General features: G+C 34.4%; 1 protein-coding gene across 16 annotated transcripts in view; it reads right to left on the reverse strand.

Annotated features, from left to right (window-relative positions):
* Positions 1-25040, reverse strand: part of SLTM (SAFB like transcription modulator) — a 100145-nt gene that overhangs the window by 65345 nt on the left and 9760 nt on the right. For 2 of the 16 annotated variants that reach the window (XM_072808869.1, XM_072808865.1), the window contains exons 3-14: positions 22187-22272; positions 19596-19796; positions 18655-18702; positions 10268-10295; positions 8460-8928; positions 7794-7843; positions 5622-5740; positions 3442-3591; positions 3112-3215; positions 2852-3018; positions 2277-2362; positions 1902-2065 (exon numbers count right to left, since the gene is read on the reverse strand). In XM_072808869.1, the coding sequence (XP_072664970.1) occupies positions 1902-2065; positions 2277-2362; positions 2852-3018; positions 3112-3215; positions 3442-3591; positions 5622-5740; positions 7794-7843; positions 8460-8928; positions 10268-10295; positions 18655-18702; positions 19596-19796; positions 22187-22272 (1672 nt within the window). The remainder of the gene's footprint in view (positions 1-1901; positions 2066-2276; positions 2363-2851; positions 3019-3111; positions 3216-3441; positions 3592-5621; positions 5741-7793; positions 7844-8459; positions 8929-10267; positions 10296-18654; positions 18703-19595; positions 19797-22186; positions 22273-25040) is intronic. The other 14 variants (XM_072808873.1, XM_072808871.1, XM_072808866.1 and 11 more) reach the window with 14 other exon arrangements.

A 25040-nucleotide genomic window follows, 5' to 3' on the forward strand; every position in this document is an offset into this window, starting at 1 on the left:
GTTCACTGGCCCACACTTCTTTTGAGTCAGGAGGCAGTTCAAATGTTTGCTGAACTGAATAAAGTTCGTTTTTGGGGACTTTTAATCATATCATTGTCACGCCCTCAATCTAAGGCCCTCTGTGTACTCGGTGTATCAGTGTCTTCCTCTAGCAGCCCAGTGGTTCTCAGTGGCTCAGTGCTGCTCCCATGCAAATCTGAAGGGCATTTAAAATTTTTGCAACAACTGTGGGGGCTGTTAGCAGCATTTAGTGAGTGGGGACCAGGGATTCTAAATATCTTATGATGCAAAGAATAATCAAGATAGTTCTGTACAACAAAAAACTGTCCAACACTCATCAGACCTTTCAAATGCCATAATGGACATTCATGTTACTGAAACAAAACAAAACAAAATAACCTTAACAAAACTGGACCCTAGAACTCAACTCATTTTTAATAAATACTAGGTTGGTTGGTTTGCTTTGGCATGGTTTTATATACATTAAAATTTCCAGAAATGCAAGTCCATGTAAATTAGAGGAAAAGCGATACTTTAAGACCTTCACCAAGAGCTGTCCACCATTTCAGAAATCACGTCATAGTGTCAACACCACTCCTGGTATTTGACTTACCAAAATGACACACCAATATCGGTCTGCATTTGTAGCTGTCACATTTTCATTGAGTCTAAAGAGGGTTGTAAACATCTGACTACTTCATTAGGTCTTCTAGAGAGCCGTACCTAAATATTCGTATCTGGAATATATGCTTCATTATAATTTACTTTTATTTCTTCTTTATATTAGAGTTAAGGCATTATATTGGTTTTTTGGAAATTATTTATATAGGCATATTATGCATTTGTAGGCCTATTATGCATCAATTACATTTCAGCAGAGTAAAGAGGATGCTGAGACTTTTTTTCCCAATATAAAAAGGGATGCTAGTCTGATAGACCTGAGAATCACTGCTCTAGTAGCTCCCACACTCTCTCTCCTCCTGATTTGTCCTATAAATAGGAATCTCAGCATATTAGGACTTCATTAAAAATTTTAAAAAAAGGAAGAAAAAGACAATGGGTCCTGAGTAAGGCAAAGACTATTTCCTTTTAATAAGGTGTGTGGCAATCACGGTACTATTTAAGTTGTCAAAAATGTCTGGTCGTTCCTAACATTCCTGTGAATAAATAGATGAAATCCCACAATAAAAGCCCTCTCAGTGAGATAGGTTAATATGCAGAAATTTATGTTTCAAAACATTTTCATCACAAAACATGAAAGCAAACTGGCATTCATAGTCAATTGTTGAGAGATTGCCACTAAAAATAGAATTGTTTGGCTTTGTCCTCTGTTTTAAAGAGAATGCTTGCTTTGAGATAGAGCCTGAACACAATAAGGTTCACAAGGCAATTCTTCCTTCATTCAGGCTCTAATTCCAAAGTACAATGAATTTTTCCTAACATGCCAACATGCTACTTGAACACTGTAGCTTCCACTGAGACTATCTTATCTCAATATCATTTTTTCCTTTAAAGTCATGTTTTTCATGGCGGCAGCTTTGGAGTAGAGGAAAGAGCATTGGACTTGGAGTCAGAAGACTTGGGTCTGAGTCCCGACTCTGCCACTCATTTGCCAGGTGGCATTGGAAGAGTCATTTAGCCTCTCTGGGCCTCCACTGTTTTCAATTACATACTGGGCACACCTAATCTTACAGAATTGAGACAGAGATAACAGATGGAAAGGTACTTTGTAAATTATAAAATGCTATGCAAACTTAAGAAATCATTTTGTTTTACTGCACTTCATCAAAGTGGCCAATAGCTTTCTGTGCAAATACAATTTCCAGAACTCTGTTGTTTGTAACTAGTGTTAAAGATGTACCCATAGTTAAAGACAGGTAGAAAATAGACTCTTTTCCTACCTTCGCAGTTCCATCGCTCGTCGCAATCTTTCAAAGCGAACTAAATGCTCTCTTAGTCTTTGTTCCTTCATCTTTTCAAAAGGCAAGATGTCTTTCCTTCTATAGTCTTTGTCTCTTTTTTTATCTAGGCTAGCTCTCTCCTTTTCCTTGCTTCTTCCATGAATCTACAGAAAAAAAAAATTTATAAGGACTAGAAAATAAATAATAATCTGGGGTTTTGGTTTTCAAGTTCAACTGGTCATTTAAAAAGCTTAAGTGAGTAATGACATTCATTCCATTTTTCTTAGATTTTCAAGCACAGAAGTAAGCAAAACTGAATTATTTTCTTTTGGAAAACAGGTAGAATAGTATACAGCATCCTTCCCAGAGACTTACTTTCTCATATCTTCCTCTTCTTGATGGCCTACAATGATCTCCTTTAGTTTGGTCTAGTATTACCATATGTCCTGGACTCTTAGAACCTAAGAGGGGGAAAAAAAGTACATAAACAAATGCCTAAAAAAATTCGTTAAAAAAGACAATATAATGTAAAAATTATGAATTCTTAGTCAGATATTCACAAACTAGCACATGAAATAAAAACACCTACTTATTCTGTGAGAACTGAATTACACCATAGTTTTTAAACATAGCTCAATCCACAAACATAAATATTTTCTGTGATACCAAAAGATCCCAACTCAGTTACACAGCTACAAATCAATGACCGTTTTCAACCAGCCCAAGTTTTCCAGTAAAGGGACTTAGCTGGAAGAACACATTTCCATCCCAAGAGTAGAGGGGAAGAAGACAACTAGTGCTACTGCTACTGAACTTCTCTTTCTACCACAGTGACATTTAACAATGAAGTTTAAATATTTATCTGCACTGCAATCTCAGGTTTTTCCTTCCACTGTAAAAATGAAGTTATAGAAAGCATTAGAAAGGGATAAGAAAGATACATAGCATACTTATTCGCTTCTTTTCTTCACTTTTTTTAATCGATTCTGAAGTTTGGCCACTTGATCCATTATCATTCTTCTCGTCTTTACCTTCTATTTTCTTAATCTCCTTGCCTTCTTTCTTTTCACACTTCTCAGATAACCTTTTCTCTTCTTTTTTGACAGAGGCTTGTGTCCTGACCATACCACCCAAGAAAACAACACAATGAGAATGACTTCATCAATTTTCAAAAAAAGTCTATGTGCTAATCAAAAAAATAAATCCTTACTTGCTACTTCTATCACTCATATTTTTTTTGTCTCCAGAACTTCTTGAACTACTCTTTTCATCATTTTCCTTCTTCAGTTCTTTCTTAGAAGGATCACCTTTAACCTGAAAGGTTTAAGCAGAAAAAGAACCAGTATGTTACATTTATGATCATAAAAAGTATGTTGCTGGGAGAAACTTTGGAAAACATGGAAATTAAAAAAAAAACAAAAAAAAACAATTACTTCAAAATTATACCAAATTCTACTGTCTACTGGTATAACATCTTTAAGATGAGCATTACTGGCCCTTAAAGTAACCTCCCTCTTATATATCATTTAGGCAAGCTTACTTTTTCAACAGAAATCAGCTGTCCATGCAGCTCAGTGCGATGAAGATGTGCAATGCATCTGGACACCTCTGTGCTTGAAGACATAGTTACAATGCCATAGCACTTTGCCCCAGGACTTCGAGCATTTGTAACTACCTTTGCACTCAGAACCTATAACATAAGATAATACTTTACGTGGTTTTACAACTTTACAATCACATACATTTCTGAATAGATCAAACTTCAGAACTAAGGCTATTCAAATAAAGATATTATTTAGGATACAGAAATTCATATTATTGTTTCATATTCTTGTGATTACTATCTACTTTGCTTACAAGTACTTAGTAATTATTACTCAGGGGAACAATTTAAAATGCCAAGAAAGCAATTTAACCTACTTTTAGTTTTTTTTATTTATTTTTTCAAATATATAGCCAAAACAGTCACATTAAAGAAATAATTGTACAATTAATGAAAGTTAAGAAATGATATTCTCAGTTAGATTTGGGCCAAACTTCCTCTATCACAAGCCCATCCTGAATTTTTTTTTCCATCCTGAATTTCTTAAAAGGAAAAAAGGTAACTTTTTAAAAAGTTTCTAAATGAATATTAACAATTTTTGATAAGTAACAAGAAATTTCGAAAAATGAAAAAAGAATCATCTACAAATAAATCAATCTTTAACACAGCTTATAAAAATACACTCTAAAGAGACACTTTCCGTTCTGTGCTTTTAAAATTTATACCAATATCAAAGTGACAATTTCAATTCTATAAAAGAGTTAAAAGGGATGGGTGAGTAAAAATGTGAGAGAACAATCTAGTGCTGAACAAAGAGAAAGACACACATAATGCCATGAAGAGGTCAACAGGGAATTTAGGAGGCTGTGTGGTGTGAATGGCTGGAACCTATCAGCTTTTATCTCAATTCTGGGAAAGGCAGATTTGCCCCAACAGCAACTTGATTTTTAATCAAGTCCAAGGTCTTATTATAAAGTGCATGGTGTCTCTATATAGTTTTAGTCCTAGGAAATGCCAGCATTAAAATATTGGTTTTGGATTTCTAACAATAAATTTCCAAGGCTGATCATGTGACTATAATTCTCAGTGTTCTGTATCTGACACCTACCAGAATCCTTAACACTCAGATAACTCTCTCTATTAGAAGGAAAAAAGACTCCTAAGATGAACAGGATAGATTTTTGTAACATTCATTAATCATTATTTACCACTATTGGTCATTAATTTAATAAATATTTCAAAGCCTACTGGGTGCACATAAAGTATAGCAGAAAAAGTCCCTGGTATCAAAGAACTTACACTGAAGTAGATTACATATGATGTATAATGAAAACAGAAAATATAAAGTAGAAAGTAGTGGGTGCCCTAAGGGATACAGATCAACCATAGTGCAATTCAACAATTACTAATTGAGTATTTAACTCATTTAATTATTGACTACTTTCCTATTAGGTCTTCCCCTTATACACCAGGGAAACCTTCCTGATGAACCAACTATAGTAAACCCTCCCCTTTTTGCTCTTAGCAACTCTTCCCATCATAGCACATACCACAACTTCTGATTAAGTATATTTTTACCAGTTTTACATTTTTCTCCACTACTGTACTAGAATCTGTATGACAGGGACATGAGTTTCCACGCACTCCTAAATTCTACAACCCATTATCTAATATTAGCCTACCTATATTTTCCAAACAACCAGATCAGTCTCAGATACTAGTTTCTGGAAATACCATGATGAATGTGATAAAACTCAGTCCTTGGCTGAAATGGGCTCAAAATAGGAGCTTTATTTTTTAAGATTTTATTTATTTTTCATGAGAAACAAGGAGAGAGGCAGAGACTTAGGCAGAGGGAGAAGCAGACTCCCTGAGGGGAACTTGATGTGGAACTCGATCCCAGAACTCCAGGATCACGACCTAAGCCAAAGGCAGACATTCAAGCACCAAGCCACCCAGGCATCCTTCAAAATAGAAGCTTTTAATACAACGATCCCCAGGGCTCAGGGTGAGATTATATGATGAAACTCACCATCACCACAGAACTCAACAATTATGCCTATACCAGTCCTAATGAAAAACAAGAAATTGGAAGGTTTTATATAATATTATTTTATACATAATCCCCATTTCAAATGGAGATACTAGAAAGATAGATAAAAGTAAAAACAGTGTACCTTTCCATATTTGCCAAAGAGGTTCTTCAAGTCAGCAGCTTTGGTATTAGAAGAAAGTCCACTAACCCAGATATTTTTAGTTGAGCTTCCACTGCTACCACTAGCACTACTTGTACTTCCTAGAATAGATTTAATATCAGACATTTTAGTGTCTTGATTGGAAATTTTATTTTTTAACGAAATTTTTAAGTCCATATTCTTTCAAAATTACAAATCCTCTTTTCATTTAGTTACGATAGTACAACCCTGCTGTATCAAAATCCTATGAATTTGCTATTATTGAAACAAACACAACGGACAATATAGGTAGTGAGGAAAGAAGTCTGAACATCTTTGTACTTCCTTCTTACGGCATAAGTTTAAAATCAAAATGGGTAAAACATCAACAACAGGTCTTGGACTTTCACTGTTAAGTTTAATCATTTATACTCTACCACTGCACTGAATACAAACAACCAGAAAGCAGTCATCAAGAAATATACAGACTGCTTAATTACCCACATCTGTTCTGGGCTTTAGATTCTGAGAAACTAGGAGGGCAAGAGGGAACAGTCCAAACAAGGGATAAACTATTTCCAAGAATTTGAACTTTTAATAACAAAGACTAACCAACAGCTCATCTCCATTCTCTAGTAGAGAAAAAATAAAAAAGAAATTATATGCAGCTAAATAACTCTGGATATAATAAAAACAATCTTCTAAAATCAATTATAAGAATAAAACCAAAAACCTCGAAATCCTGTAGAACAGATAAATATAAAATTATATGATTATTTTTGTACTACTTCCATACACAAATTACGGTTTCATACACAGTCACCCTCCTAGTGCTTTTCCTCAAACATGCTGTTATAAAAGGGGAGCTTGCATTCATTCGACTTTACTTGGAAAATAATTGTTACCCACTTTAAGAAAAACAGTATGTAATAATTAAAAGTAACAATTTTTGTAACTGCAGGTTATTCTATGTAGAAGGGGTTAAAAATTTCAATGCTCTAGAATAGAACATGCCACAAGTTTTAGTTGAAAAATGCATTTATCAAGAGATCGACTTTATTTTATGAAATGCTAATAAAAAGTACATATATCTTTTTTATGTTACCAGTAACATCTAGGCCCAGGTACTTCTCTTACAGAAAAAAAAAAAAAAAAAAAAAAAAAAAAAACCTTTTTAGTTAATAGAAAAAAGTTACCATTTAATCAAGACCACTAAGCTTCTAAATTTAAAGGGTAACATTTAATAAAGTTATTATATCTTGTCCATTAACCAAAACTGTAAGGGATCTAAGTATTGCAATTAATTGTAAATTAGTAAATCAATCACTAAAATTTCCAACTATGAAAACATACTAACAAAATACACTAAATTAACCATAAAACAGATTAACATTCACTATAGAGGCATTTAGGACTTTGCAGTACCTGAACGGTATTATTTTTCCCTTAAAATGCTTTTTTAGAAAATAATAAATGTTTTTCAAGTAGATGGCATATGTACAAGAGGAGATTATAGTGCACAGCCATGAGATAACCAGACATCCCAATAACATATATTGCATCTTTACGCTACAAGAAATTAAAATAAAACTAATTTCCTACACAAGACTCTGATCAATCTAAAACAAGTCAAATTAAGAAGTAAATCTTAAAAAAAAAGAAGTAAATCTTCAAGAATCAAAATTCTGTAAACTATGTTAATAGAAGTATGCCCTTGTTTAAACAACGAAAAAAAAACATGTTAGAGACTGATTTTCTTTTAAATACTAAACTCCACAAATATAGGCAAATATTATTTACAGTACATTTCCTACAGGGAAAAAGTGCTAACGTGTAAAGGTTATAAGTGACTACAATTAAAGATAAAATACTTCTAAAATTATAATGTAAGAAAATGTATGTATTGTATTAACATATAATAGTTGCTTAGAACACAATGTGAAATACACATACTTTTAGCATACTCATACCAGTTTACAGATTAAAGTGTTATGCTTCTATCACACCGAGTGTTGCAGAAATCTGTATAACTCAATAATTTACACAAAGGCCCACCCAAAATTTTCAGTATGGTCATTTTTAATGACTAAAGATCAAAGGAAACCCCAAGCAATTTTTACTCTTTAATGAAAATATGCAATTTACCACTGAAACAAATACGAAAAAATCCATTACCTTTGTCATCTTTGGATGATGTCTTGCTGTCTTTAGATTCCTTTGAAGAGCTAAAGAGGCAAATCACCAGAAGAAAATTGAAAACAAAAACAAAACAAAACAAAACAAAAACCGAACAGCTTGACATTGACTGTATTTCCAACTAGTACTATTTGTACAAGTTAACAATTCCAAAGGCCTAGATTAGGTTATTTGAACAAATGATTCCCTTAGGATTCTTGCACTGATTTTCCCCAAGATGCCTGAAGATCTAGATTTTCTGACAATTCTATTCAGTGGATATATGGCCATCTTCTCCAGATTTCAGGACTGGGACTTGACTTCATTTTGTGTTCTTAGGACTGATAGTTGTTCATTAACCATCATCACAAGGATTTTTAAAAATAAAACACAAAAAAATTGTCAATTTGAAAAAGAAAAACAAAAAACAACAAAAAAAAAACCAAATATATGCTGACAATTCGACAATGCAATCAGTAGGACACACTGCATATTACGAAGATCTTGAAATTTTTTTAAAAGTAACTTATGACGGTCAAAAATATTATAGGCAGGATCATAAGTACTAATTACTGTACATGGTCTTGAAGCCACCCCCTTAATGTAGAGTGATCTTATTGAATGCTGGAATTCAGTATCGTAAAGAACTGACATAGAAAAACAAACCTCTTTGCTTGACCAGAGGCCCCAGTAGACGAGGGCCCTTTCTTCAAAGTATCCTTTTCTTTGTCTCCAGATTCTGCTTTCTTAGAACTTTCTCTGGCTTCCTTCTCGACAGGATCACCCTTCACGCAGTCTTCCTTCTTACCATCTTTATGGTTCGCATTCATCTCATAATCCTTGCTTTCCTTCTCCGGGCTCTGTGCAATGGCGTCCTGCCCATCTTTTGGCTTACTTGCTTCAGAATCTGTAATTTTCACATTTTTACCTGTTTCTAGGAGGTCATCACCATCAAAATCCAGAGTGATGGCATCTTCAGCCTGGATTGTGACCGAGATGTTGTCATCCTCAGCTTCTTTCACAGGCGCATTAGCTTCCATCTCTTCATGAGCTGTGTGATCAGCCTCAGCTAGGTTCCCTTCTGAAGGAAGAGGTTTAGATACTTCTTGTGTACCATCACCAGAACCTGCTATATCTAAGAGGATTTAACAGGAATAAATATGGCAAAACAAGAAGTTTAAACAATTTCATATTCATAAGCTAGAATAGGACCTAGAAAATATAAAGCCAGTTATTAGCACTGATGGAAGGTTAGGGGGAAAAAAAAACACAAGGGTATTAACTAACATAAACAATCCTTTACCCAGGATCACTTATTCTTCATGGAAAAAAATGATCTCTACATACAAATACCAAACAACAAAAGTGAGGAAATGGTTCCATCCTGAGGATACCAGCTCTTCGTTTGTGGTTGTAAGTTAATGGCATATGGAAGATTTTTTTCTCTCCACGAGATAGTGACAAACGTGCAGATTTGTTATTCAATGTTCGAATCATCTTGGGTTTAACCCTTGTGACCTTCAGAACTCCCATGGTGACATCTTGAAAGGTCACAGTCTGAGGATATCAATCAGTCTTCAAAGTTTTTCAGGGCCTCATCTTTTTCACTCTTCTTATTCAATTCTTGGGTAGTCCAGAATTGTATGGAAAACTGCTACAGAAGGTTCCAAAGAAGGCCTACTCCATAACGTTCAGGAAATTGGCTATTTCCAGTCTTCGTCCTGTCCAGTCAGTCCGGCAATTACCATTTTCAAAGATGTCTTGCGTTCCCCCAAAATGGAAAGGCTTCGGGCATGTGAGATTTGCAGTCAGTAGCTTTACTTCATCATCGTTTTTGGGTTTTTTATTCTGCCTTGCTTAGTACCCTGTTCCATGTCCTTTCTAGTCCAAAGGAGGATCCTTTGACTTCCATTCAAGAACTCTTCCGTAACCTCGTACTGATCAATGCATTACTACTGATGTCCCTGTAATTGTATTGAATGAGACAGTTCTCCTAAACTATGAAAACTGTCGGAAGGCTGTATGAAAGTTTCTCTATGCAGCAAACAAAAAGTCAGTCTCCTGGTCACCCATTTTTAGGAATGGTTGTACAATTAAGTATTCGTCACACTCTAGGATTCCAATAAGCACGTATGAGTTACTGCAGTGCCAGTCTTAAGGACATTATCAACTTACCGTATGCTAGAAGTTATTTTAAAACATAAAATTAAAATTGGGTTAAAAAAAATATGGCAATGTCCACTACAGTAACTGATATGTACCATTAAGTTAGAACATATCTTAAATGTTAAAAAGAAAATTAAAACCAATTGAAAAACAAAATCAAGATGCTAACTTAATTCACTAAATTGATAAATTTGAAAATAAAATTCATTTCAAAAATAAGATTTCAAATAAGAATGTTTTATTTTCATATAATTTACTATTTTTCTAAATGTCAGCAATTTTTAAAATCTACTTGGCATCAAACATACCTTTCTCATTTTCTTCTTCCTCACCATCCTGAAATTCAAAGAATAATCAAATGTAAAATGAATTCACTTAAAACTAGATTTTAGTAATAGCACAAAAATCAGTCAAGGTAAACTGATATATAATTTAATAATATTAATCAGGGACACCTATCACTAACAAATACAGGATATGCCCATCAGAACATGAGCCCATTGAGAGAAACGTGGCACATGGCTAGTGGATGTGGTTTAAGACAAAACAGATAAATCTATAGTAACTAAATCAACAATAAACTGAATTAGTTTCAGTATTCAAAATTAGTTTATATAATCTAAATCTTACATCAAAGAGTTGCCAAAAGATTGACCTGATTACCTTATGTGAGTCAGTTCAAAAGCACTTTTAGGGGATACTATTCAAAATAATACCAGAAAGTATAATGTGAAGACATATATTTTCAAGGGCTTAAACGCATTTTAATAAAACAAACAAACAAAAACCCTTTCTAGGCATCACAGAAGAAGGGTGCCTGCAAGAGTAGTTATTTTCAAATTATTCATTCCTATTTTCTGTTAAAAATGAATTTATAACAGTCACATATACCCTAGTGGTCAGACTCTTTAAAAATGGTATTTGCACAATAGGTAACCAAAATAGTAACTCACACTGTTTTAAAAATATGACTGATTTTAATTTTAAAATATATGATCTCTTCACTTAATCTAAAATTAGGCATGTGCTAGCCTGAAAACAGAAATATTGCAAAGGGATTTTCCCTTTCTTCTAACCATCAAATGCTGAAAAAAAAAAACCTGAAAGTAGTCTAAGTCACATCAAGAAAAGAAATCAATTTCCCCAAATTAAAGATCCTAACAAGCAAATATTCATTTAATCTCAGTAAAGGAAAAAAAGGAATGTTTTAATTTATAACTCAAAATAAAAGCTGAGTAGAAGGAGGTCATTTTCAGTCAAGGTGGTATGAAGCTACCACATACAAAGCCTTAGAGTGGTAGTTCTCAAACTCTGAGTCTGTATCAGAATCCCTGCCTCGGAGTGACAGCCTAATAGTGAAAGGCTTTAAAAACTGAACCATAAACAAAACTTTAAATGAAATATTTATTTTATAACACAACTTTGGATTCCAGAAAAGTATGCATTCTTTAAAAATGTCAAATATTTTACCATATGCTCAAAATTATAGCTGACAACAGCCATATTTCTAATGAATCATTTTAAAGGATTTTTCAACTTTAAGCTAATATTAAGTGCCCCAAATTAGGAAATCCCCAATTGTTTTACACACTAAATATGAAAGAAACTAAAAACACAGAAACAACTAAGCCACAAGCTTAGGAAGTAAAAAAGTCCAAAAACAAGTAGATTATTGATTGATAGCGAAGTAAATCCTATTATCATGTAAATCCATTATATTATGCTCTAATAATCTCTCTATTGTCAGTCTGTCCAACCAGAGTGTAGTTTTAGTCATTGTTTCTAATCTGCAACATGTGGAAAGAAAAGAAAAATGCTTTCACTTGAGTGGAGGCGATGGCAGCAAAAGAAGGATGAATTGTTGATTTATCTCTTTCTTCCAAATTCTTTTAGTTTAGTAATTTGCCTGGGGGGGGGGGTAAACAAATGGGAATATCTTAACTTTCACAGGAGAACAAATGAACTTAAAGAGTGCAAGTTGCCTCTTTACCTACCAACAGCACACCACTTCCCAGTTACTCTTTTAGAGATGTGTTACTGATAGATTCAAGAAAAAAATGGTCAAATTATGTTTTAAAAAGTAAAAAAACAATTAAATACTGTGATGTAAAAACCAAAATCCTATCTGCTATAGTTTACCAATTAGAAATGTTATTTCTCATGCTAAAATCACTGGGTAAGGTTGGCCTTACTTTGCTGAGGAGCTTTTAGATATTAATCCTAATTACTCAACATGTCTTCTGAAGGGGCTGAGAACATTAGTTTCTCAATTTAGATGTAACACTAGCTTTACTCCATATACTTAAATGCCCCTGGAAGCGTCTGAGCCAGCTTCTTTCTGGAAAATGAAACCGACTACAATGGGGGTGAAGCACAAAAACAACAAGGGTTGGTAGAAAAGATGAGCCCCACACATCAGTGCACGTTTTGCTGTGTAGTATGTGCAGTAAACAAAGCACCACTAGAGTCAAATCAAAAGCCCAAAGTATGAGCCTAAAAATCCTTATAATAAGGAAACAAATGAAGACAATGAAAAAGTTTTCCTGTCTAAATGATACATACAATATGCACCCTTATCTGAAAATAGTTTCCCTCCACTGAAAACAGATTTTTTTCAGAATGAGAAACATAATAAAGAAGTAACAACAATGTAAAGCATCCTCTTTGAGGAACTACTTTGTGAGTTCATCTTGAAAAAAAAGTAACAGTTCACAAATGAAAATGAAGCAAATGCTCTGTAAGGTAGGAACTCATGTTGTTTATCTTTGTAGTGGGATCTACAACCCTTAATCAAATGCCAAAAATCATATATGAAGCTTCTCTATTTTTATTTCATCCTAAGAAATTGTAATAAGGACAAAGATGAATGAAGGACTTTTCCAGTTAATAAAGTGCTTACATAAACCTATACACAAACACACACAAATTTGTGTATATAAATATACATAGAGTGTGTATGTGGGTGCACACACACATTCACTCCACCTCCCTCCCTCCCCGAGGTTAATCTTGTGATACATATACACATGCTACATAAGAAGACCTCTTCTGGGGGATCCCTGGGTGGCTCAGCGGTTTGGCATCTGCCTTCCACCCAGGGCGTGATCCTGGAGTCCCGGGATCAAGTCCCACATTGGGCTCCTTGCATGGAGCCTGCTTCTCCCTCTGCCTATATCTCTGCCTCTCTCTCTCTGTGTGTCTCTCATGAATAAATAAATAAAATCTTTAAAGAAAAAAAAAAAAAAAAAAGAGGAAGACCTCTTCTGGAAAGCCTCCTTTCCTCTGACTTGTATGTAAACACTATATTCAGCCTGATTTAAAATAAACTTTTGGGACGCCTGGGTGGTTCAGCAGTTGAGTGTCTGCCTTCGGCCCAGGATGTGATCCTGGAGTCCTGGGATTGAGTCCCATATGGCTCCCTGCATGGAGCCTGCTTCTCTTTCTCTGCCTATGTCTCTGCCTCTTTCTCTCTATGTCTCTCATGAATCAATAAAATCTTTTTTTAAAAAATCTTTAAAAAATAAAATAAAATAAACTTTCAATAACCTTAAATCACCAACTGCCGGTTATCTATCTGGCAATATACTAAAGATTGTAGGAAATACAAAATACCTGGCACATGATAAGTACTCAATAAGTATTTGTTGAATGAATTTACTGAGTAAGTGTGGTATGAGACACTACTATTTTTAGGTAGAGGGAATGAACTAACTGCTCATTCCCATGTATGTCACGGGCTTAACAGCAGCACTGTGTAAATACAATGGAATTCAGAAAACATTTAGTAGTGTGCAGTTATTTAGTGAAAAGAATACCAAACTACGCATCAGAAGACCTGGGTATTTATCCTATCTTTACTACTGAGACAGTTTTACTCTGTGGTATTGTTATCTATCTAGCTGAATTTTACCCATAAAATAGAGATAACATGTGATCTAAATAGAATATAAATAATTAAATAAGATAATGGAGGGCAGCCCCGGGTGGCTCAGCGGTTTAGTGCCGCCTTCAGCCCAGGGCGTGATCCTGGAGACCCGAGATCGAGTCCCACATCAGGCTCCCTGCACAGAGCCTGCTTCTCCCTCTGCCTGTGTCTGCCTCTCTCTCTCTCTCTCTGTCTCTCATGAATAAATAAAATCTTTAAAAATAAATAAATAAATAAGATAACGGATGTAAAAAGTTCTCTGTAAACAGTAAAACACTACATAAGAGATATTAGAAAAAGTTTTGTTGGGACGCCTGGGTGGCTCAGTGGTTGAGCATCTGCCTTCAGCTCAGGGAGTGATCCCATACTCCCGGGATCGAGTCCCACATTGGGCTTCCTGCGAGGAGCCTGCTTCTCCCTCTATGTCTCTGCCTCTCTCTGTGTCTCTCATGAAAAAATAATCTTAAAAAAAAAAAAAAGAAAAGAAAAAGTTTTGTTGCGGAGATACAGATAAATCTAGCTTTAGAGGTACACAACACAGACTTCATATAACAAAAAACAGTTATCAAATTATGAAATATTAAGGGCAAAGGCAAATTGAAAAAGGAATATACATGGAAGACTGAAGAGATTGAGACTAGAGGAAATTTTTAAGAATTAAAGCATTTGCATACATACACATTTTTGAGAAAAATTTCCTGAAAATCCTCAAGTAACTGGTATCTTAAACCTAATAATATAATATCACAAATAACCAGACTGCACATATACTAAGTGCCAGGATCTATGATTAATCCTAACATCAATCCAGCAGGTAGGAATTATAATGCTCATTTTACAGACATAGAAACTGACTAAGAGAATCTGCCCAAAGTCATAATATTATTAGTAAGTAATAGAAGCAGAAGTTGAGTCAAATTTTAATATAACAGAGACTAATGCTTAAAGGTCAAATATTTAATATCCAAGCAAGCCTGAAAACTGGCTTTAAATACATGCCTATACAAATACATTGCCTATTTGCTTGTATCTTTAAAAGCAAGTAATAGAAGGAAATATCTTGAATTTTATTTGACTTTTAAGATTTTTTTAAAATTTGAGACAGAGAGAGAACATGGAAGGTGGGGGTAAGAGGGAGAGGAAGAATGAGAAGCAAATTCCCCATTGAGCAGGAAGCCCAATGCAGGCTGGACCCCAGAACACTAGGATCATGACCTGAGTGGAAGGCAGATGCTTCACTGACTGAGCCACTCAGATACCCCAGTATCATGAATTTTAAAAGTTTACCAATAAGGGGATGCATGATGGGGACTTCTTTGGATGTATTTTTCTCATAGCTTTAATTTTGAAACCATGTAAATATTGTAAATAATTATAAAATTAGATGAAATTTTCTACCTATTTTGAATTATATACTCACAAAAGTTACAGATTCCATTTTTTTAAAGCAAGACCTTAATTATTGAAAATAAAATGAAACAAGTCAACCTAAATATGTATGAATTGGCAGTATAACCATGTAGGGCAGAACTAGTCTAATAATGCAGTAATTTGTTCATTCCTAGAAGTGTACATCTTTAGGACAGATATAATGTGTGTGTGGGGGATCTTAAATTATTTTCAGTCATCTTTTTGGTAGTGGTGTTGGTATTACATTTCTATGACTGTTGTATGCGTACCGTAAGACAAAGAACATAAGATTAACTTAGAAGTATCCTTATGACCTCAAACTCTATTTAACTTAAAAGCAAAAACAAACCAAAAACCACACATTCACTAGCGCTGTACCTAGAAAACATGAAAACCCAGTAGCAATGAACACCCTTACCACCAAGACTATATTCTTGCAAACCATTTACTATTAAAAGGAAACAATGGCTAATTAGGTCTAAAGCAGAAAAAAAGAACATCATTACATACCAGAAAGCAGGGAAGCAAAGACTACTAGGATCATGTTGAAAAGAAGAGACCCTCATAAACTACAGATGGGACAATTTGAACATTAAACAACGATAACTACAATGGACTGAAAAACATTAAATATATTTAAATCCATGAATGTAAAATGAAACTGAGAAAAAAGGAAAAATAAGAAACTTATTAGTCACTGTTAAAGGTGGTAATGAACCAGCTCATTATTCTGAAAACTGGTAAACAAAAGGAAAAGCATCAAGCATAAATATATATGCTGGTTTTCCTCTGTAAATGGTTTCACTGAATAACCAAATAGTAAGTGATATTTCTATTTTTTAGGATTGTTCCAGCTAATAAATAAGAAAGAAATGACAGGATTAGAATATCACTGTTTTGATCCAAGGGGTATGGATCATCAATGACGGGTACCATAATTAAGAAGATATACCCAGACATTATGTGCATCCAAACAGAAGAACACAACAAAATTTATGAAGTAGTTGGTGTGTTGGAGTGGGGGTGGGGTGCCCTGAATTAGACAGCAAGCCTCTCAATCCCATAACTTAATTTACTAATTTACACAGAATAGTGTAAACAAGCAAACATATTGAATGACTCCACAGAAATGTAATGAGCAAAATCTAGACTCTGGAAACCCTAACAAGTAAGGATGGGCAAACTATGCAAGATGCCTCCTTTTGTAAATATTTTTACTGAAACAGCCATATCCATTCACATTTATCTACTGTCTGTGGCTGCTTTTACACAACAATGGCAGAGCTGAATAGTTATAACATAGACCATATGGTCCACAACAGCTAAAATATTTTCTACCTAGTCCCATTAAGAAAACCTCTGCCAACCACCCTAGGTCTACAGAATATGCAACTCAATTTCTTCAACAAATAAAATAGTGAAGGAAAAAGGGTAGGGGAAAACCTACAGAGCTTTTAAAAGACATCTAATAAATAAACATTTCAATCAATCACAATGGGTTCATCTTATTTGTATCTGGACTCAAACAAAACTTGGAAAAACAAAAAACAAAACAAAAACTATACACAATTGAACATCTGAATATGAACTGTATTTAATGATACTAAAAATCTTATATTAGAATAATATAAAAATAAAAGTTTTTTAGAGATACATAATGAAATTTTTAAAGCAAAATATGATGTGCAAGATTTGTTTCAATTATGCAGAAAGCGAAAAGTGAATGGAGCTATAAATGAGACAAGACTGTCCACGAGTTTTACCAGTTAAAGCTGGATAACGGTTACATTCTAGTATTACTTAATGCCCATACTAAGACAATATATTCACTTAGCATGTTTAGAAGTATTAGAATATGATGAAACATAGATACCTAGAGATGTTCTACTCTACATTATTTAGAAAGAGAAAAAAGGTCATTTTACTCAAAGGAAACTTCTCTGAAGATGTAACCTCACATCTTTCGATACAATAAGGTAATACCTGCCCTTGATGAGAAATAAATAACTATTCTTTCATTATCAGGATAGAAGGGGAACAAGGCCATCTTCAGGCCATAAAAATTTGTGAAAATTATAAAAAAGCATCCATTCCTTAAGATACTTTACCTCCATCTGTTAAATTTTTATAAAAACACATAGTTTACTATATGAATGGAAACACTTAGATATGATTAATGCCTTTACACAACTCACAACCTGCACAACTTAGGAGTGGCCCTTAGTGGAAATTAACAAGGAGCTGCTAAAGAATATGAAGAACTCAACTCTACCTTTTTGCAAATTAGTAATGTAGAAAAGGTACCCACTGCCCAATTTGAGAATTTTCCTTACCTATTCTTTATCACTCAGAAATGAACTTATTTGTAGCTAGTACAGTGAACAAATCTAGTCCTAACATTTCTTTCCTGAATATTCTAAATAATCAAGACACATTTCTCCTAGAAATGCAGTTTCTCCCCCACTGCAACAAATGCAGAGTCAAGATACAGCCTCACCAGCAATTGTGGCTCACCATCATTTCAAAGGCAAGAAAGCTGCAGGAAAGAAGGCATGCGTGACCACAGGCAATCAGCTAAGCAGTCCACGAGTATGAGCCCCACTATATACTCTTCCAGCAAATATTAACTAAGAAAATAACAGACCTGATCACTATTTTTTCTAAATGTGGTAAACAGAGGAAACTCCTATCTCTACTTCAAAGCATACTATTTAAAGAAGGTACATAAACAAGGGCTTCTTGAGTATAGATTTGAAAAAAACAAGACAAAGGATAAGCTAAAAAAACACTGTAGCAATTGAGCAATATAAATGTGGTTTATAACCCCTATAAGCCATACTTTAAAATGTACATTATGTAGATCACAACACGCAAAAGAAGAGCAATCCGCTTCTACACACACATACACACACACACACACCCGAGTAAATCTCTAGAACAGAGATTTTTATCATTTTTAAACTATGCCCATCATAGGGCAAAATCTTAAAGCTTTGAAAAGGATATTAGTACTTTTAAATGATTACTTCATAACAAAGTATCAGAAAAGAAAATCAAGGCGAGTGTAGACTTCTCAAAGGACTGGTAACCACTTTTTTTTTTTTTTTAACAGGAAGGATAAACTACTTTTATTTTCACTCTGAAAATGGTAGGAACCTTGTTATAATACCTTCCAATTACATTTGTAGCAACAGAAATTTCAGCTGCCAATTTTAAGTATTTCATATATACCACATAAATAATTCAGTATTAAGTTTAAGGTAGTTTTATGAATTAGAAGATTATGAAGTCAAAATAAGATTCCTTTTCCAAGCCCTTCCACCCACAATATCATATTCATAGGACTAAATATAAACTTACTTGGGCTGTTAGAAAGGTATCATCTTCACCTTCTTGAGCTTCAATTTCCTAAGTAAAAGGGTATACAATAGCTTTGCTTTACAAAATATCTGGGTAACATGAGAATGCTTTTATGCTATACCCAATTATCACTTGTCTTGTGTTCTGTTCTGTACAGTGTCTATGATACCATGGCTACTAAGTCAATGCTTAATAATGCAGACTGTATATTTTATGCCAACATAAAAATAGTCACATTGATAGAGAATTAGAAAAATCTCTTGTGCCCTTCATCTATTAAGCTAGGTAGAATGGAAGTATTCTAAAGCATGAATATTAACAGTACAGACTCCCTAATCCATTGGTTTTCTTAAGACATACTAATAAATTTCAAAGCAGGACAAATGGTTTATTTCAATATAAGAAAATATTTTTAAAATTATATACCTTTAAATTAAACTCCTAAATAATTCTCTACCCTTGATAATAACCAAAGAAATGCAAGTTAATCCTTTATATCTACTGAAGTAGCAACATATAAAAAGCTACTGTCCAGTATTCTTGACAAGATCAGAGTGAACTGATACACTCACCCACAGTGGGGTAGAAAACAACTTAAATGTAAATGTCCCAAAATAAAAGAAGTGGCTATTCCACACATAGCAATCAGTCTAGTAAGTTACAGCATAAGACACCCATTATGAAGTTATTATGGTATGTTATATGAAAACACTGTATAGAACAAATAGCAACTAAAGGTATGATATGTAAAAATATATACAAATGTGGAAGGTAATAAGCAAAAATTTTAAAGCTAGTAAGATTCCAAGTGATTTATAAATAACTTCAAAAATATATTTTTTGAAAATTCTGAGACTTCCACATTGAACTAAAATAAACTACTTTTTATTATTTATTACTTAATTTATCTGTGTCACATTTAAAAAAAACTGGCTAAAGACCTGACTTTCGGTGTCCTCTTTTTCTATATCTTCTTCTATTGCTTCTGCCTCTATTAATTCATGAGTTCTCTTGTTCTCTTCTGCAGAAAGTAACTCCTTGGAATGTACATTTTCTTCTTCATTTTCACCAAATTCTTCAGAGTCCTTTAGTTCGTCATTTCCATCTTGTTCATGTGCCTCTTGATTCTCCAATTCACAGTCCTTTTAATGGTAAGAAAATTTGGTACAACTAGAGGCAAAGTAGTGTAGGCTATCCACCAAACGTTTTTGGTAATTTACATGTCTATATGTTTTAAATTTTACCATATCTTGACAGTATTCCCAAAGTCAAAGTTCAATCATTTGACCTTACATATTAACTATGTCTTTAAAAATAGAGGGAGTCAAATCCCAAAGTCACGGAAATAAGCAAATACACTTAGTGATTTGCTTTGAAATCTATGACTGTGCCATAATCCAGTTAGGCAAGGGAACACAGGTTGGGACTGTCTTGGTGAAGGAATTCCGTTTGCCCTTCAAAGTTTATAAAAACACAGTACTTCAGTGGAAACAAAGTAGCAATCTAATTGCTACTAGTTAGTTTCTTCTTTAACTGCAAAGAAAGGGTCCAAAGCAATGACCATTCTTCCCCTTTCCCGAGTCTTATGGTAAATATAACATATTTAAGAAAAGCCTTCTGGGTTAAAAGGGGAAAAGGGCAGGGGCATGACTATTAATCATTCAGAGTTGAACTGCAGTGAGAAAACAAATTTCTGGGGAGGCAGGCAAAGAAAAGGAATATGATTGTATTGGAATGTGGAGTGCTTAGGAGCAGGGCATCTCTGGGACGATAGGTTTAACCAACCTCACCATGTAAGAGTGAGGGAATGGTGGAGATTGAAAATGGAGTAGGTGACTTTAGAACAGTAGTAAATGCAAAAAAAAAAAAAAAAAAAAAAAGGAAAGAAAAAGAAAAAGAAAAAGAAACGAAACCAAGGGAGATCACCGAGGGAACTTTATCTACTCTTAAGTACCAATCAATTCTGATCACTCTCCTCACTTATAAATGAAAGCAATTGCTATATTATTCACATCTAGGCAATAGGTGATACTCTAATGTATAAATCCCAAAATTACCAATTTTGAGAGACAAGTATGTTCACTTAATTTCTATCAAATACATCACATATGCCGGTACTTCCAAAGTGAAAAAGATAGTAGAAAGAAGAAACTGAAGACTTATTTAAATAGGATTTTTTTTTTAAAGTCTTTTGTTCTTCTAGGTATTATGACCTGGTTCACTTAATAATAAAACAAAGGTATCCTTTGCAACACATATAAAAGACAATACTATATTATGCTAAATAGAAGTATATCTGTCCTCCTAACATTTCATATGAATATAAGATTTTTATGAAGAGCTGAAAGTTAGACATTTGAAAATTATAGGGTTGTGTTTTTTTGTTTTTTTGTTTTGTTTTGTTTTACTAAGCCACAATATTTTTCCAGCTAATGGATAATTTTTGCTTAACCATACCCTTGCTAGTGAAGACACCTGGAGAAAATAAGAGCAAAGGAATAAACCTAAAGGAAGATATATCACAAGGATAACAGAATACAGACTGAAGAGTACTGAAAGGCTCAAATAAAAGCGATTACAGGCATGCAATCATCAATTTTAATGGCTCCCTGGGCAAGTATTTCCTGAAATTATCTGATTTCAGGGTTAAATCTTCAACCACATGTTTCTTTCTGTGTATACGAACCGTCAAAGTATGAAGTGCACTGTGTGGGACATGTGGTACATTCTGTGGTCTGTGTGTGCATGGTGAGAGGGTAGAGAGCTAAGCAGTAGGATAGATGGCCAGGAGAATAGACATAAGCTCACTCCACAGTAGAGCACACAGACACCCAAAGATGTTATGACCATATGGACTAACTGTACACAGAAAATGGAATATATGGGGTATAAATGTACATAATTTAAGAGGAACTGTGCTCATTAAATAATCTCTGCAAGTGCCACACTACTCAGTAAAAAACCCAAAATAACAAAAAAAAACTGTGATTAAAAATTATTCCTAGAACTGCCACAACTCCAGTTAAAACTGTATACTTATTTTTCTGGCTGGTCAGTCTTGATATGCATTCATTTTTAGCCAAAAAAGACCTGGCTTGAATGTGTCTTTAAAGGGCAAAACAAATTTCTTAACTTGCTCTTTACTAAGTAGCAACACATCAGCAATCCTCTCTCTCCATTTGAAAGACTACATTAATCTAAGTTCTGTATATTTTCAAAAGCTAATTGCAATGGGGAGATGAAAAATAAATGATCAATACTCTCATTGCGGTACCTTGTTCAGGAACTAACATATCAACTGTCTTGTCACTGTTCCTCTGGTCCCTATGTCTGATTTCTACTTCAAGGCCTAGACAAATATTATTTTTAGCCCTATGTATCATGTAACTAAAGACAAAGTTATTTATTATAATTCTCAACTACAATGAAATTGACAATGCTACATTAGTCTCTATTTTACCTCCACACTTATTCAAGTGCATGAATTCATCATGCAAAATAAACATCTTAACCTGAGTAATTAACACTTTACCTTGACAAAAGCATCATCTTCCACAGAAGCATCTCCACTCAACTCATCTGCTTCCTGTTTTTTACCTGCGAAAGAAGGAAAATGGGCTAACAACCAATATTTATATTACTTTAAGAGTAAAAAACATTCAGTAGTTTACCCCACAGTATCAATCACTCTCTACTCACAAATCACTGACAAAAATATTGCAAACTGCATATAAACCACCTGCTCATAATTGTCCCAAACAAAAAAGCTTTCTTAAGAATGTCGTGCTGCTTCACTAAAATGAACTGCACAAATAATCCTATTATGAACCCATCATCTTAACTGACTTGAGGTATAAACATATAAAATACATTTTTATTTATGACACTCAAATTCTCTTATCTTCAATTATCCCAGAAGTAGTAGCACCATTCAATGGTGTTTTGTCTATCACCAGATGTGATAGCTAAGTTCAAGACTCATGTGTCCCACAAAGCCATCCCTAAGTGCTACTCTTCAACAAGCTTTCTCTGAAATGAAATTCTCATACTTTAATTTGCATCTTACAATCCATCAGTTGATTATTTATTGCCTTGTACTCTCAAATACAACTCACCATTTAGAAAATTCCTTAAGCACAAGTGACTGCTTTTACCCTTCTATTTCTCCAAAGGCCTAAATATAAATGGTGCTGGGGACTTGACAAAATGACTGATTTAACTGATTTAAGGAAACGAGAAATGACTTCTGACTGAAAACTGCTAATAGCTCCCAGACAGACTACAGGCCTCCCCAACCCAACTTGCATCTTCACACTTTATAAATCAGTGGTTGGGACTTTTAAAATACTTTCCACATTTGAAGAAACATATATTTTCCACAGAGCCAATGTTAAAAGTTTACATTTTTAGGCTACTTCACAAAAACGTACTGAATCACCCATGCATCAGAAATGCTATATAAAAAAACACAGCTGCTAGAACTTTAGTATTTAATTTTTATAATTAATTTATTTTGAAATGTGAATGGATGTTCTTTCCTGAAGCCAACTTATCCATCAACTTTTCCCTTCACCTAAAACTGAACTGCCATGTGCTTATCTCAAGCTTCTGTGACTCCCATGGTAGAGAGTTTAGGTTTAAGGTGGCTATAAAAAATAAAAAGTCAATGTACCTCCCTTTTCTGAGTCTCTTCCACAGCCCCTATCCTCCATGTACTCTCAATTCGAGAACCTTTCCTTGAAGGAGTGATAAAAAAGCAACAAGATTCTGATCCTTCCAGGTATGTGAAAAACAGGATTAAGAGATTTTTTTTTTTAAACCCAAAGAGTTTGTAAAAGAGAGCTTGTCTCAGTCTCTCAAACGCCTGCATGAATCCAAAGAGAAAGTGTGGATGGAGCTTGTTTGGCATTCATTTCCTATTTAGAATGTTGGTGTGTGTGTATTTTAGGGAAAATAGGAAATAGAAGTTACTACAAGGGACAACTAACAAAGTCTGGGGGGTCAGAAAGTGTTTATTACTAATTTAAAAGAACAAAAATAAGTGAAGATGTTCCTTCTCTGAAAACAGTATCAGGTAAGAAAGAGCTCACTAAATTCTTCCATCACATTTAGAGGAAGTTCCATAGTATAAAACCTTAAAGATGCTGCTTTTTGGGAAAAGTACGCTTTTTAAAAATATAGGATGCCAAAACATACTACCAAGTAATCTACAGAGTAGAGCACTGGGGGCGGGGGTAGGGTGGGAGGGGCAGGAGACGGGAAAGGACACGGATGCCTTCAGAACCTTTGCAAATAGTATTTGCTGCTTACAATTATAAACTGCTTTACAATTTACAAGCATTTTTAAAAAGATTTTATTTATTTATTTGAGAGAATGTGAGAGAGCAAAAGCAGGAGGAGCAGCAGGCAGAGGGAGAAGCAGCAGGCTCCCCACTGAGAAGGGGACAGATAGATGCAAGGCTCAATCCTAGGACCCTGGGATCATGACCTGAGCTGAAGGCAGACACTTAACCAACTGAGCCATCCAGGTGCCCTAATTTGCAAAGTTGTTTTTTTTTGTTTTGTTTTGTTTTTTTAAGTTCAATTGATTTTCCCAAGCACCTTATGGTACATGAGGCAGGTAATCACAATCTTAGGAAAGAGAAAATGAGCCTGAAAAGTTAAGTAGCTTGTCCAAAGCTAGTAAATGATGATGTCAGAACTGGAAGCCAAGGCTTCTCATTTCCAGTCTGAAGTTCTTTCCATTACATCCTAGTATGACCTACTTAAAAGACATTATCTTACTAAGGAGTGGTTAATTAACTCAGTTTAAAGATATTATCTTTGAAATGGCAGTCTTCAGCATAGTGACAAACTATGTATACTTTGCACACTTCGGTGAATTTCACTTGTTTTAGTTTACTTAAAGGAAAACCAAATTGCATCACAGCCACAAAACCAACACTGCAGACACCATCCCCACTTAAGTGGCTTCCAGGGTCCAGGCACTAGGATAAATGTTTTATATACAGTAATCTATTTATTTATTTTATCCTCCTAACTACTATGAAACTATTATCCCCATTCTATTAAAAAAAAAAAAAAGGAAACTGTTGCTCAAAAGTTAATCAGATTACAGAACTAGTGAAGGCCGTGCTTCAATTTAAACCCAGGCCTATTTATCCCCACCTCTCAAAACCCAGAAAGCCATTAGATCTGTGAGTAGCTACCGGTTGTTAATGCTCTCTTAATGTAAACAGACTCTAAAAGCCTCATCTACAAAATGTTTAAAGGTAGGACTCCAAGATTATGTAACCTGCCCCATGATAAACAGCCCAGAAGAGTCCGAAGAACACAAAAAGGCCCAACTTTTCTATGCCTTACTGTTTTAAACAGCTGTATCACAC

Source organism: Canis lupus, chromosome 32, assembly GCF_048164855.1.
Source record: "Canis lupus baileyi chromosome 32, mCanLup2.hap1, whole genome shotgun sequence".
NCBI lineage: Eukaryota > Metazoa > Chordata > Mammalia > Carnivora > Canidae > Canis > Canis lupus.